This window comes from Marmota flaviventris, chromosome 9 (genome assembly GCF_047511675.1).
Source record: "Marmota flaviventris isolate mMarFla1 chromosome 9, mMarFla1.hap1, whole genome shotgun sequence".
In the NCBI taxonomy this organism is placed as follows: Eukaryota; Metazoa; Chordata; class Mammalia; order Rodentia; family Sciuridae; genus Marmota; species Marmota flaviventris.
In genome coordinates this window covers 43,155,274-43,170,471 of record NC_092506.1, presented here as the reverse complement: position 1 = coordinate 43,170,471, position 15,198 = coordinate 43,155,274, and the positions used below count along the sequence as shown (strand labels likewise).

The following is a 15,198-nucleotide window of genomic DNA, read 5'->3' as shown; positions in this document are numbered from 1 at the left end:
AAAGCATAAGTGGGCATTAGTATACATAAGTATGCATAAATAATAAAATAAATACATATGTGATAACCATTATTCAAGGCAAGAGATAGAACAATGCTACCACTTCAGAATCCTACCCACATCTACTTCCCTTTCTCTGTCAGATGGGTAACTATAAAAAATTCTATTATGAACATTTTGTACATGTGCCCTGATGCAAACATCTGTGGGGTATATTCTTACAAGTACAATTGCAGCCTTTAGGTTACATATGTCTTTCAATTTCCTGTGTGTTGCCAGCCTACTTTCTAAAGTAGACATACCAATATATACTTAAACAAGTAGTTTATAATAGTTGTGTTTGTTATACTCCACCTTTTAAACATTTTCTAATTGCTTATGTAGCAGTAACACATTGCAATTTAAATTTTTGTTTCTGTAATTGCTAATGAGATTGGTTACCTTTTCATGTGATTATTGGCCATTTTCATTTCCTTATGTTTAGGTTTCTTTTGAGTTGTGTCTTTTTCTTCTTTATCTGTGGATAATCTATGACATATTTTGGAGTTGAGTTGTATATGGATTTTTTGTAATACAAAAGTCTTATTCTTGATTATCTTCACTGTCTTCGTATTATCTTTTGATGAACTAAAATTCTCAGTTCTTATTTAGCAACATTCTTATTTATTATTGTCATTATTTGTGATTTGAGTAAGAAATACTTACCTATTCTGAGGTTGTAGAGAGTGTATTTATTTATAAATGATTTATAATTGGGCCTTTTACACCTATGTCTATAATCTACAACCATGGACTTTTGTTTAGGAAGTAGTGGTTCAGGTTTGTTCTCTCATTTTTCCACTTTTAGATTCTGTGTAAATGAACTATTTGTCCTGATCCTTCTTTCCTTTCTACTTGCATGTCATTTTTGTCAAGAATAAGTAATCAGGGCTGGGGTTGTGATTCAGTGGTAGAGCGCTTGCTTCCCATGCATGAGGCCCTGGGTTTGATCCTCAGCACCACATAAAAACATATAAATAAAAAATAAAGATATGTATTCGTCTACAACTAAAAGAAAATGTTTTTTAAAAAACACAGAAAACAAAAAAAAATTTTTTTAAAGAATAAATCATCAATATATGGGGCCCCTGATAACAAAACCATTTTAAGGCAGTAGAGCAGAAAAATCACAGGTTATTCATTCATGAACATGTATATGAGAATCCTAATTAAAATATGGGCTGAGGGCTGGGGTTGTAGCTCAGTGGAAGAGTGCTTTCCTAGCATGTATGAGGCACCTGGGTTCCATTCTCAGCACCACATATAAATAAAGTAAAGGTACATTGACAAGTAAAAAAAATATTTTAAAAAACATGAACTGAGAGTATAGTCATTAGTAGAATGTGTGCTTAGTGTGCAGGAAGCTCTGGATTCAACCTCTTAACACCGAGAAAAAAAAAAATGAGGAAGAAAGAAAACAAGCTATGAGGGTAATATATTGGAAGGTAGTTTCTCCCAGGAATACAAAGTTGATTAAATATGAGAATATCAACTAGAAAAATCTGTTGAGATCATTTCAATATTTGCAGGTAAAATTCATTACCTATTCAGCATATCTGCTGTGTATTTAAAACCTTAGAAAACAAGAGCTATAATGTCCTAAAATTACATATAGTATCTATGAAAATAGAACCTATAACATCTTGGTGGGGTTCTTTTTTTTGTCTTTTTTTTTGGAACTGGGGGTCGAACCCAGGGCTTTGCGAATGCAAGGCAGACGCTTTGCCACTGAGCTACATCCCAGCCCAGAACCTATAACATCTTGATAAACTACTGAAAGCATTCTCTTAAGTTCAAGAACAAGACAGGAATACAAGCCATCACTTCTCCCATCTAACACTTAAGTCTTAGCTCATGCAATGAGATGATAAAAAGAAAAATTTAAGAATTGGAAATGAAACAAAACTGTTCTTACTCAAAATGCTGTGTTTATAAATGTAGATCTTAGGAAGAAAAGCTAAAAACAAGTTAATACAGTAATAAAACTATCAGTATACTGAATACATAAATAATATAAAAATCAGTTGTATTTCTATAAAGAACACAAAACACACTAAAAATTAAAATATATCAAAGTTTATTGTTATTATTTTCAACCTTCTCCCAGGATGCTGCAAGGATATTAAGTCACTTTAAATAGAAAATTCACCTGGGAGATAAATGTTCCCCCACCAACCAGTCCCCCAAGATCAGCTATTTTAATTTCTTTCTCCACAGTCTGTCTTCTGACCTTGGTCAGTATCTCCCTGCTGTGTATTTCTCAGATATTATTCATGTTATTGTTTTCTGTAATCATTTAGGAATACAATATGCCTGTATAACCCCTAATGAACAGTAGGATTTAAAATATTCACTGCAAAGCTTGTTAATAATTCCTTCATAGACACCCCACATAATTATTCTCTTTCACATGCTTTTTCAAAAATCATCTGAATAGCCCCTGTTATTGGGCTGGTTATTGTTTTGTCCCCCTCTGTTTTCTTTCCTCCCATTAATTCCTTTTTTCTGAAACACAGTCTGTGAATTTATAGTCTGAATTGTACTGCAGATAAGTGAGGGCCTCCAGAAAAGCTAACTAGAAATGGCAAATCGTGTTCTCCCCTCACCTTGGCCTGTTGAGTAAGCCAGAAGAGCACAGGATTGGAATATCACCTTTGTGTTAGTCTGGATGTTTATCTTCGAATCATTAAGTTGTTATAACGCCAAAGCTTTCTGTTGAAGAAAAAGTTGAGTGCTGCTGAAAAGAGTGTATGAATCCCTCCCGCAGTCAGCGTGGGTGCAGAATTCAAAGTCCAGAAATAAATCCACACTTAGATGGTTGGTTTTTGACAGATGCCAAAGTAATTCCATTGGTTGGTTAATGATATCATGCCAACAAAATTTTTCAGTACTGTTTCAATAGATACTGATCTGGTAAAAAAATGAAGAAAAGTAAATGTGGGAATATGGCCAGCAAGCACATAAAACAATAATTGGTTATTAGGAAGGTACAGTTTATCTTGTACTTGGGATCTTGCTGAACAATTAAAATTTAAAAGATGAACATTAATAAGTATTACAGGCATGTGAAGACAGGAATGCACATATTAGGAATATAAAATTATATACGTGCTCTGTAAAACAAATGAGCATTTTCTTAAAAAGTTAGTTATATACTACCATTTGGTACAGTGATTCTATTTGTACCCCAGTGTTTATAAAGCTTTATTCAGTTAGACCCCAAAGTTAGAAACAATTCAGAATTCCATCGATAGGTGTGGGTAAACAAAATTGTAGTTTATCCATGCAGTAGAATACTCACTAATAATAGGAAGCAAACTACTGATACACACAAAAAATACACAAATCTAAAATGTATCTTATATATTGAAAGATAGCAGGCACAAAAGGGTACATTTAGTATGATCCTGTAACCACAGACCTCTATAAAATATGAATTAATCTAATAGGTGATGAAAGAGAAAAAAATCAGTGGTTGTAGATGGGAGGATTTTCTGAGAAGGAGTATTTCTGGATCTTTTCAGGGAAATGGAAATAATCTCTATAGATGTGGTGGCAGGCATGCACATGTCAGTGTTTTTCAAAATTCAATATAATGTATCCTTAAAAAATGAATGCATATAATTGTGTGTACATAATGCCTTGATGAAGTTGGGGATGGGTATCTCCTTGGCAAAAAAAAGAAAAGGAAAAACTTAGCCTTACTTTAGTTTCCTTAAGTTATCTCTTTGTTTCAAATAGCAGAAGAGATGTTGGAAAATATGGGCTAACCTTATGATTAAACATAAAAACATCTAATGTTTGCCATTGGGCAAGGTCCAATAATTTGGGAGAGGATTTTAAGTTTTTTACAAATATATTTATATAGTATATAGTGCTTGAGATGTATACATAACTTTCACAAATATCTGATCCCCCAAAGCCTGTGAAGTAAGTAGGGCAGGTATGTCATTCTCTTTTATTGTGAACACACAGGCCCAGTGAAATTAGTAAAATGCTTAGTGAAGGTCACTTAGCTGACAAGTGTGAGAGGAGCTGGACGTTAATGTAAAGGCTTCTGCCTTCTCATTTCCTCACCACTATGACAAATTACTTTCTTCTGTACCAACTTTTAATGTCAGTATTGGTCTGTCTCCGCCACACTCCCTTTTTTCCTTATTAAGACACAATCATCAGAATTAAAATTCTCTCTCTAAATTTCCTTAGGATCACCCAAGTTCAATGGTGGAAGGATATTTAATGTATATGACTTTCCAAGGGAAAAATTTCACAGGAAAATGTTGGATGCTATTAAGATCTATATAAAAGCATGTATTCCTAATAACATTGAGAATTTTCGCAGGCTGAAGATTTCCTTATGAGTACTGTGTATTGCCAAAATTAACCAGAGGCATTTTTGGGCATTCCTGGAGTGACCAAACAGTAATTTTAAGACGTAGGGGATAAATCAACTCTGAACATACTTTTTTGTTCCTCAAAATAATATGAATAGTTGGCAAAAATTTTATGTAATTTAACTAGCTTCCAGAATCTTTTTCACATCCTAATACAATTTATTATGATAATTTTCAGATTGAATAAACTGGAAGATACTATCATACTAATTAAAGGAAGAATTGAAGAAGTTCATCTTCCTGTAGAAAAAGTGGATGTTATTATATCTGAGTGGATGGTGAGTGTTCATAGTAATAGCTACTTCCATTGGTAAAATAGAGAAGTAATAAATAAGTTTGCAGTTTTGTTGCATTAAATTATATTTGAAAAATGACAGAATGATGATAGTATTTTAAAAATAGCAACAATATGATAGTTTATTCTAAAGTAGCACTTACTCTCCATTCATTATCTTTTTATAAAAGAATGTTACATTTTTACCTTTAAAATCATAATTTGAAAATTACTATTTTTCTACTTTCTAAATTTATGAAGACCTAAATATTTGCCTGAAAGTTTACAAGGACTAATAAAGATGTTCTAGACTATTGCATCAAAATTCACATGATATTTTCAGTATTACTATCATGCCAGATGTTCTATCTTTGTGATCCATTAGTCTATTTAATCAGTGTCCTTTATCACATAAAATATAATATACTGCTATTATTAAAATAGTAAATTTTGAGTATGTTACATAGCTCTAGATTACAATTGAAATCATGAGTCAAGGCAGAGTATTTATTTTGAAATGCATATAAATTAAAATTCATGGTATTTACCAAGTAATTTGACTTTTTGTTATGCCAGTTTGATGAAGATATAAGAGAATTTCCAATAGGCAAAGATTTCTTAAACTTTTGGAGAGTTTTTTTCTTTTAAAGCTCTGTTTTTTACATATGTTTTCATGAAACAAATTTATCAAAAAACTTACAAACAAGTTTTACTTTATAATTTTCTATAAATTTTTTAAGTATACATGGTAAAAATCCTAGCAAAGTAGAAATTTTAGGGAGTTCTTGAAATGTTCTAATTTAACATAGTAGTTCATTGTAGTTTAGAGCCAAGTGTAATCCCTGTTCTTGGCAGGTACTTTTTTATATGTGAAGTAGTGCAATGAGTTTTTTTCTTTATTTTTTTCTGATTGTCCATCTTTATAGAACTCATTGTGGTAATTTGACAAATGTATACAATATGTAATGGTAATTAGAAGCATTTCCATCTCTGTAAACATTCATAATTTCTTTGTGGTGATATATAATAAGTCATTGTAAGCTATAATTACCCTACTGAACTACAGAACACTAGTATTCATTCTACCTATTTAACTGTATTAGGTACCAACCTGTTTGTACTCCTCATCTCCCCTACCCTTTATTGCCTCTAGAGACCACTGTTCTACTCTCTGCTTAAATTAAGTGAATTTTTTAAGTTTCCACAAGTGAGTGAGAAGATATGGTATTTGTCTATCTGTACCTGACTCATTCATTTGACATAATGTCCTTCAGTTCCATCCATGTTGCCACAATGATGGGATTTCATTCTTTTTTATGACTGAATAGCATTCCGTTGTGTGCATATACGTCTTCCTTACTCATGCATAGGTATTGTGAATAGTAAACGAGTAAACATGGAGTACAGGTATCTCTTGAATGTACTGATTTTGTTTCCTTTGGATATATGCCCAGCAGTGGGATAGCTCCATTGTGTGATAGTTCTATTTTTAGTTTTTTGAGAAACCTTCATACTATTCCTTAATGACTGTACTTGCTTACACCAAAAGTGCATGAGTTCCCTTTTCTCTGTGATTTTTTTTTAAAATACCAGTTCTTAATAACAATATTTTTATTCTTCATGATCATACCAAAGAATTTGTATCAGCACTTTAGAGTTGAATGAGAAGATACAAATTGAATCAATAGTTAACAATTCCAACATCTCTTTAAAGACTATACCAAACAGATGCTTTGGAGAAAACACAGTTGAAACATTTACTTGGAAGTAGTTTCAAATAACTTATGCTAAAAGTTGTCTGGCATCATTTCTCTAGGGACTGTTTTATTTTTCTTGCAAAATGCATCTATTATATTAGTCAAGTTAGACTTTATAAGCAAAGAGGCGAGAACAAATTGCCTGTTACCTCAGTTGAACATTTTTATAAATCTAACTAGTTGGATTATTCTTATCCTGCCTGGCAGAATTACGCTTCTAGATATTGATTTTCTTGGATTTTTTCTTTAAAAATCTGAAAGATGATCCATAAGTATTAATGTGCAATTGAAGTCTTAGAGTCATTTGGTTAACAACGGAAGTGAGAGATTAGCTGGATGGAGCATACTTACGAGAATATCTTTATGATAGGAACTTTATTGAAAGTCATAGTGGTCTTGGACTTGTTTGCCCTCAGATCCATTTTATACCCTTTTCCTGCTTTCTTCTGTACTTACATGGAGCACTCATTGCCTTCCTAGGCTTTAGTAACAGCGGACTCTTCCCCCTAGGTTTTAGGAACTCAATGGGAAACTCTAAGTGGAAGATTTAAGAAAGAGGGAGCCAAGTCATTCCTCTGCTCATTTTAATTCTGTTAGTGTTGCTGTTCCTTTTGTGACTTCAGTTCCCACTGGTCAGGCCTGTCATAGTTACAACATCCACTGTATGATCTTAGTTCTGGACTCCTATGGCAGTGATCTGGTTGTCTCTCCTGATGACATTTCTTTTATCCCCTTTGTAATCAGCTTCCAGCATTAATTTTCCTCTGTTTAAAATAGTCTGTAATTTCTGTTGTTCTAGCTAGATTCTGATGTTAAAGGGCACCCTTCACTTTGGAGAGCCAGTGAGGTGTGATATCTGTCTTTATCAGAAAGTCATGGTAATATAGAGTACAGAATCACCACCACATGAGATGAAAGGAGCTGGTTGTTTGGAAGCTAGGGTGTTTACGAAAACTCTTCACTAAGGAAATCAGATCAGTGTATTCAAGAAGGGATATCCAAGAACTTCCCTTATTCCTAGCCATAAAGGGGTAACTTAAATATTGGCATTATCTTCTTCTTTGCATTTTTGTGTAAGTATAAGTTAAGTGAAAATCTAGCCATTGTATTAAATGACTTAGGTAGAGCATGAGACACTGTAATTTATGGCAATCAAAATTCTGAATCCCCTTAGTTCTCTAGTGAAATTTGCATTTAAGGCTTAAAGAAAGCTTGTACCAGAATATTGTTAATCATCTTGGTGGAGTATAAATATTATTTATGGTATTTTCTAAATTCTATAAGTCCTCCTTATACTTTGGTATTTCATTAGGATTTCTGAGTTGGAAAGTTGAAAAATACTAATTGTACAACTAAACAAGGGGCAAGTATGCTTTCTGAAATTTATCCAACATTTTTTAGATAGTCCTACTTGGCTGAAACAATGAGCAATTGGTAGATACTTGATTATTTTCAATCTCTAGCCACATTTTCAAAGACCAGATTTTTAAATTAAAATGTACATAGTTTAGTAAAGATACAGAATTTAGAATGAGCCATTTTTCAGCTATAGCATAGCTTTTGTTTTGTTTTGATTTTGGTTGCCTTTTAAAAGTATTTTCAACAAGGAAGGACAAAAAAGGAACATACCCTCCAAAATTGGACACAGATGTTTAATGGACTTGTAATCTAGTATAGTAATGTAGACATCATATATTGCAGATATATACATCTGTTTCCTTCTACTGTGGTCCACTAACTATTCCATGGCCTAATGTAGATAGCTTTTGTCTTCAGCTATTCATGAATTTTTCTTTATTTTGGAACCCCTTCCTAGATAAGAATGTAATTTTAAAAGTTAAATCATTGCTGTTCGCATGTTATTTAATAAATCATTACTTGCCTTTTCTATTAATGAATTTCCAGATTTAGGCTTGCCTTTAATTTTACATTTTTCTTTTTTTATTTATTTTAAAATTTTTTATTATTATGTTTTAAAGGAAATTTCTTTTTATTGAATATAATTAACATAATTTTTAAAAATATTATAATTCATGCATATTAATTGCACAACTTAATGGGTATGACATTTTCATGCATGCATATATCACGCTTTGCTCATGTCCACTCTTCCTTCTACCTTGTCTTGTACCCCTCATTTCCCTTTACCTCAGGTCCCCTTCCCCTTTCACTAATAATCTCTCTTCTATTTTCAGATAATTCTTTTTTTTAAATTTCCACATGTGAGAGAAAATAAGTGACTCTGTCTTTCTGTGTTTAGCTTATTTTGCTTCTTCCATTTTTATTTATGTCTCTGCAAATAACAGTTTTATTCTTTATAGCTGAATAATACTCCTTTGTGCATATATAACACACTTTCTTTACCCATCCATTAATGGCGCCAGCACCTAGGTTGATTTCCTTATCCTTGTTATTGTGAATTAGTGCTGCAGTAAGCATGGGTATGCAGATATCTCTTGTTTGCTGACTTCATTTCCTTTGAATAAATACCTAGGAGTAGTAGCTGGATCATATGATGGTTTTATTTTTAGGTTTTGGGGAACCTTCATACTGTTTTTCCTACTGATTGTGCTAATTTACATTCCCACTAACAACATATAAAAGTTTTATTTCCTCCACATTCTTTTCAGCATTTGTTATTTTTTTCGTTTTGATAATGGCCATTTGACTGGGTGACATAGAATCACATAATAATATCTCAGTATGTAGCTGTTTAGTTTTTTAAAGCACACAGACTTTTATGTTGTATAAGTAGTGGATGAGTTAGTTACTAGATCAGTTTTGATTTGGATTTCCCTAATGGCTAAATATACTGAGCATTTTTTAATGTTTTTATTGGCCATTTGTATTGTTTTTGAGAAGTATCTATTTAGATCATTTGCCCACTTTTTAATTCTTTTGTTAAGTTTTTTAAAATATGTATTCTGGTTACTAGTCCTCTGTCAGATGAATGGTTGGCGAAGATTTTCTCTCATTCTGTAGATTGTCTCTTGATACTGTTGATTGTTTCCTTTGCTGTGCAGAGATGTTTCCTGGGCTATTGGAGTACTATTCAGGAAATTTTTACCTGTGTGAGTATCGTGAAGTGTTTCCCCTATATTTCTTCTGGTAATTTTTGAAATTTTAAGTCTTACATTAAGACTTTTGATCCATTTTGAGTTAAATTCTGTACTAGGTGAGAGAGAGTTTCAGTTTTCTGCATGTGGATATCTGGTTTTCCAAGCATAATTTGTTAAATAGGCTTTGTTTTATCCATTAACTCAATGGCCATAGACATTGAGCTTTGTTTGTTACCAGTATCTTCAGGCCTCTCTTATAGTTATGAATCAGAAACCTACTTATTTCATATTTTATGCTTTAACTATAGTATCTGACATATTTGTAGGTCTGCTTTTGAAAACTATAGTTTTTTTATTTATATATGACAGCAAAATGCATTACAATTCTTACTACATATATAGAGCAGTTTTTTGTATCTCTAGTTATATAAATTATATTCATACCAATTCATGTCTTTATACATGTACTTTGAATAATAATGATCATCACATTCCACCATCATTTATAACCCCATGCCCCCTCCCTTCCCCTCCAACAACTGTGCCCTATCTAGAGTTCATCTATTCCTCCCATGTTCCCCCTCCCTATCCCAGTATGAATCAGCCTCTTTATATCAGAGAAAACATTCGACATTTGTTTTGGGGAGATTGGCTAACTTCACTTAGCATTATCTTCTCTAACTTCATCTATTTACCTGCAAATGCCATGATTTTATTCTCTTTTATTGTTAAGTAATATTCCATTGTGTATATATGTAACATTTTCTTTATTCATTCATCTATTGAAGGGCATCTAGGTTGGTTCCACAGTTTAGCTATTGTGAATTGTGCTGCTGTAAACATTGATGTGGCTGTGTTCCTGTAGTATGCTGTTTTTAAGTCCTTTGGGTAGAGACCGAGGAGATGGACAGCTGAGTCAAATGTTTGTTCCATTCACAATTTTCCAAGAAATCTCCATACTGCTTTCCATATTGGCTGCACCAATTTGCAGTCCCACCAGCAGTGTATGTGTATGTGTGCCTTTTCCCCTACATCCTTGCCAACACTTATTGTTGTTTGTATGCATAATAGCTGCCATTCTGACTGCAGTGATTGATTTGCATTTCTCTAATTGCTAGTGATGATGAACATTTTTCATATATTTTTTATTTATTGATTGAATATCGTCTTCTGAGAAGTGTTTCTTTAGGTTCTTGGCCCATTAATTGACTGGGTTATTTGGTTTTTGGTGATTAACTGTTTGAGTTCTTTATACACCCTAAAGAACTCAATCTGATGTGTGAGGGGTAAAGATTTGCTCCCAAGATGTAGGCTCTCTATTCACCTCACAGATTGTTTCTTTTGCGGAGAAGAAACTTTTTAGTTTGAGTCCATCCCATTTATTGATTCTTGATTTTTAATTCTTGTGCCACAGGAGTCTTATTAAGAAAGTTGGGGCTTAATCCCACTTGATGGAGATGTGGGCCTACTTTTTCTTCTATTAGATGTAGGGTCTATGGTTTTATTCCTAAGTCCTTGATCCATTTTAAGTTGAGTTTTGTGCATAGTGAGAAATACAAGTTTAATTTCATTTTGTTGCATATGGATTTCCAGTTTTCCCAGCACCATTTGTTGAAGAAACTGTCTTTTCTTCAATGTATGTTTTTCACACCTTTGTCTAATATAATTATAGTTTTGTGGGTTAGTCTCTGTATCCTCCAATCTGTACCATTGGTCTACCAGTCTGTTTTGGTGCCAATACCATGCTGTTTTGTTACTATTGCTCTGCAGTATAGTTTATGGTCTGGTATAGTGATGCCACCTGCTTCACTCTTCCTGCTAAGGATTGCTTTAGCTATTCTGGGTCTCTTATTTTCCAGATGAATTTCATGACTGCTTTTTCTATTTCTATGAGGAATGTCATTGGGATTTTGATCAGAATTGCATTAAATCTGTATAGTGCTTTGGGTAGTATGGTCATTTTGATAATATTAATTCTGTCTATCCAAGAGCAAGGTAGATCTTTCCATCTTCTAAGGTCTTCTTTGACTTCTTTCTTTAGAGTTCTGTAATTTTCATTAAATAGATCTTTTACCTCTTTCGTTAAGTTGATTCCCAAGTATTTTTTATTTTTTGAGGCTATTGTAAATAGGGTAGTTTTCCTCATTTCCCTTTCTAAGGATTTGTCACTGATATACAGAAATGCCTTTTATTTATGGGTGTTCATTTTATATCCTGCTACTTTGCTGAATTCATTTACTAGTTGTAGAAGTTTTATGGTGGAACTTTTAGGGTCTTCTAGTTATAGAATCGTATCATCAGGAAAGAGTGCCAATTTGAGTTCTTCTTTTTCCTATGTGTATCCCTTTAGTTTTTTTCATCTGTCCAATTGCTCTGGCCAGTGTTTCAAGAACTATGTTGAATAGAAGTGGTGAAAGAGGGCGTACCTGTCTTGTTCCAGTTTTTAGAGGGAATGCCTTCAATTTTTCTCCATTTAGATGATGTTGGCCTGGGGCTTAGCATAGATTGCCATTATGATGTTGAGATACATTCCTGTTATCCATAGTTAACATGTGTTTTGAACATGAAGGGGTGCTGTATTTTGTCAAATGCTTTTTCTGCTTCTATTGAGATGATCATATGATTCTTATCTTTAAGTCTATTGATGTGATGAATTACATTCGTTGATTTCTGTATGTTGAACCAATCTTGCATCCCTGGGATGAATCTCACTTGATCATGGTGCATGATCTTTTTGATATGTTTTTGTATTCAATTTGCCAGAATTTTATTGAGAATTTTTGCATCTATGTTCATTAGAGAGATTGGTCTGAAGTTTTCTGTTTTTGATGTATCTTTGCCTGGTTTTGAATCAGAGTGATATTGGCCTCATTGAATGAGTTTGAAAATGCTGCCTTTTTCTATTTCTTGAAATAAATTGGAGAATATTGGTATAAGTTCTTCTTTAAAGGTCTTGTAGAACTTGGCTATGTATCCATCCAGTCCTGGGCTTTTCTTGGTTGGTAGACTTTTGATGGCATCTGCTATTTCGTCACTTGAAATTGATCTGTTCAAATTGTTTATATCTTCCTGATTCAATTTGGGAAAATTATGACTCTAGAAATTTGTCGATGCCTTCGATACTTTCTATTTTATTGGAGTACAAGTTTTCAAAATAATTTCTAATTATCTTCTGTTTTCGTAGTGTCTGTTGTGATATTTCATTTTTCATCATGTATGTTAGTGATTTGTGTCTTATGCTGCTTTTGGTCTTGATTTGTTCTTTTTCTGGGGCTTTGAGATGTAGTGTTAAATCATTTATTTGTTGACTTTTTATTCTTTTAAGGCATGAACTCCATGCAGTGAACTTTCCTCTTAGAACTGCTTTCATAGTGTCCCAGAGATTTCTGTGTTATATCTGTGTTTTCATTCACCTCTAAAAGTTTTTTAATCTCCTCCTTGATGTCTTTTGTAACCCATTGTTCATTCAGTAGCCTATTATTTAGTCTCCAAGTGTTGGAGTGGATTTTATTTCTTATTTTATCATTGATTTCTAATTTTATTCCATTATGATCTGATAGAATGCAGGGTAGTATCTCTACTTTTTTATATTTGGTAAGTGTTGCTTTGTGACATAGTATATGGTCTGTTTTAGAGAAGGATCCATGTGCTGCTGTTAAGAAAGTATATTCTCTTGTTGGGATGGACTATTCTATATATGTCAGTTAAGTCTAAGTTATTGATTGTATTGTTGAGTTCTGTAGTTTCTTTGTTCAGCTTTTGTTTGGAAGATCTATCTAGTGATGAAAGAGGTGTGTTAAGTCACCCAAAATTATTGTTTGTGGTCTGACTCTTGAACTTTAGAAGAGTTTGTTGGATGAACGTAGACGCTCCATTGTTTGGGGCATATATATTTATAATTGTTATATCTTGCTGATGTATGGTTCCCTTGAATAGTATGTAGTGTCCTTCTTTATCCTTTTTGATTGACTTTAGCTTGAAGTATACTTTATTTGATATGAGGATGGAAACCCCTGCTTGTTTCTGAAGTCCATGTGAGTGGTATGATTTTCCCCAACCCTTTACCTTCAGTCTGTGGATGTCTTTTCCTATGAATGAGTCTATGGGAGGCAGCATATTGTTGGGTCTTTTTTATTGATCCAATCTGCTAGTCTATGTCTTTAGATTGGTGAATCTAGGTCATTAATATTCAGGGTTATTACTGAGACATTATTTCTATTCCCAGCCATTTTTGTTTATTTTTGGTATTCAACGTGACTTGCTTTCTTCCCTGATTAGATTTTCCTTTAGTGTAATACCTCCCTCTGCTGATTTTCATCATTGTTTTTCATTTCCTCTTTGTGGAATATTTTGCTGAGGATGTTCTCTAGTGCAGGCTTTCTAGTTGTAAATTCTTTTGACTTTTGTGTATTGTGGAAGGGTTTTATTTCATCATCAAATCTAAAGCTTAGTTTTTCTGGGTATAAGATTCTTGGTTGGCATCCATTTTCTTTCAGAGCTTGGTATATGTTGTTCCATGATCTCCTGGCTTTGAGGGTCTGGGTTGAAAAATCTGCTGAGATATGAATTGGTCTCCCCCTAAATGTGATCTCATTCCTCTCTCTTGCGGCTTTTAAAATTTTGTCCTTATTCTGTATGCTATGCATTTTTATTATAATGTGCCTTAGTGTAAGTCTGTTGTAATTTTGTACATTTGGTGTCCTGTAAGCCTCTTGTATTTGGTTTTCCAATTCGTTCTTCATGCTTGGGAAATTTCTGATATTATCTCATTGAAGAGATTGTGCAATGAGATTGTGCATTCCTTTGGTTTGAAACTCTGCCTTCCTGTATCTCAATAACTCTTAGCTTTGGTCTTTTGATGCTGTCCCATAATTCTTGGATTTTATGTTCATGTTTTCTTACTATCTTCACTGTGTGATCAACTTTATTTTCCAGTTTGTATACTTTGTCTTCATTATCTGAGGTTCTTTCTTCCAAGTGATCTAGTCTGTTGGTTATGCTTTCCATTAAGTTTTTTATTTGATTTATTGTATCCTTCATTTCATGGATTTCTGACTGTTTTTTTTTTTTTTCAGAGTCTCTCTCTCTCTCTCTCAGTAATCTTTTGCTTCCTGTATTTGCTCTCTTATCTCATTGTTGAAGTGATCAATTTTTGCCTGTATTTGTTCATTTAGGTCATTCTTTAATTCACAGATCATTTTAATTATGAACCTTCTGAACTCCTCTGACATTTCATCAACTTCGTTGACAATGGGTTCTGTTATTATAGTGTCCTGGTTTGATTGGGGCACTTTTTTTTCTTGTTTTTTCATGTTGTCTATGTGTCTTCCTGTCTTGCAGTGTGGATCTGGGAAATTACAGTTTCTTCCCTATATTCTTGTAGTACCAGTGCAGATTGTCTGTACCTCACCTTGATGTTGGGCTTCCAGACCCTGCTGGTGTCCCTCAATGAATGCTACTGCATCCTGGATGTGGCTCCTGTGTAAGATGAAGTGGGTGGATCTGGGCTGCTGGGCTTGACCTCCCCTGGTAGTCTGCTGGTCAGAAGGGGTGGTACTGCACCAGAGGCTTGGCTCTGTTGGGTGTCAGGTGTCTGCCCTGCCTGGGGAGGGGTGGACTGGGCCTGCTGTGCACCTGGGTCCTGCACATGTCGGTGTAGGCGGATGTGGGCCCTG

General features: G+C 33.7%; 1 protein-coding gene across 2 annotated transcripts in view; it reads left to right on the top strand.

The window, feature by feature from the left end:
* Prmt3 (protein arginine methyltransferase 3) overlaps positions 1-15,198 on the top strand; it is a 121,133-nt gene that overhangs the window by 37,299 nt on the left and 68,636 nt on the right. For both annotated transcript variants that reach the window (XM_027936681.2, XM_071616334.1), the window contains one exon: positions 4,612-4,711. In XM_027936681.2, coding sequence (XP_027792482.2) covers positions 4,612-4,711 — 100 coding nt within the window. The remainder of the gene's footprint in view (positions 1-4,611; positions 4,712-15,198) is intronic.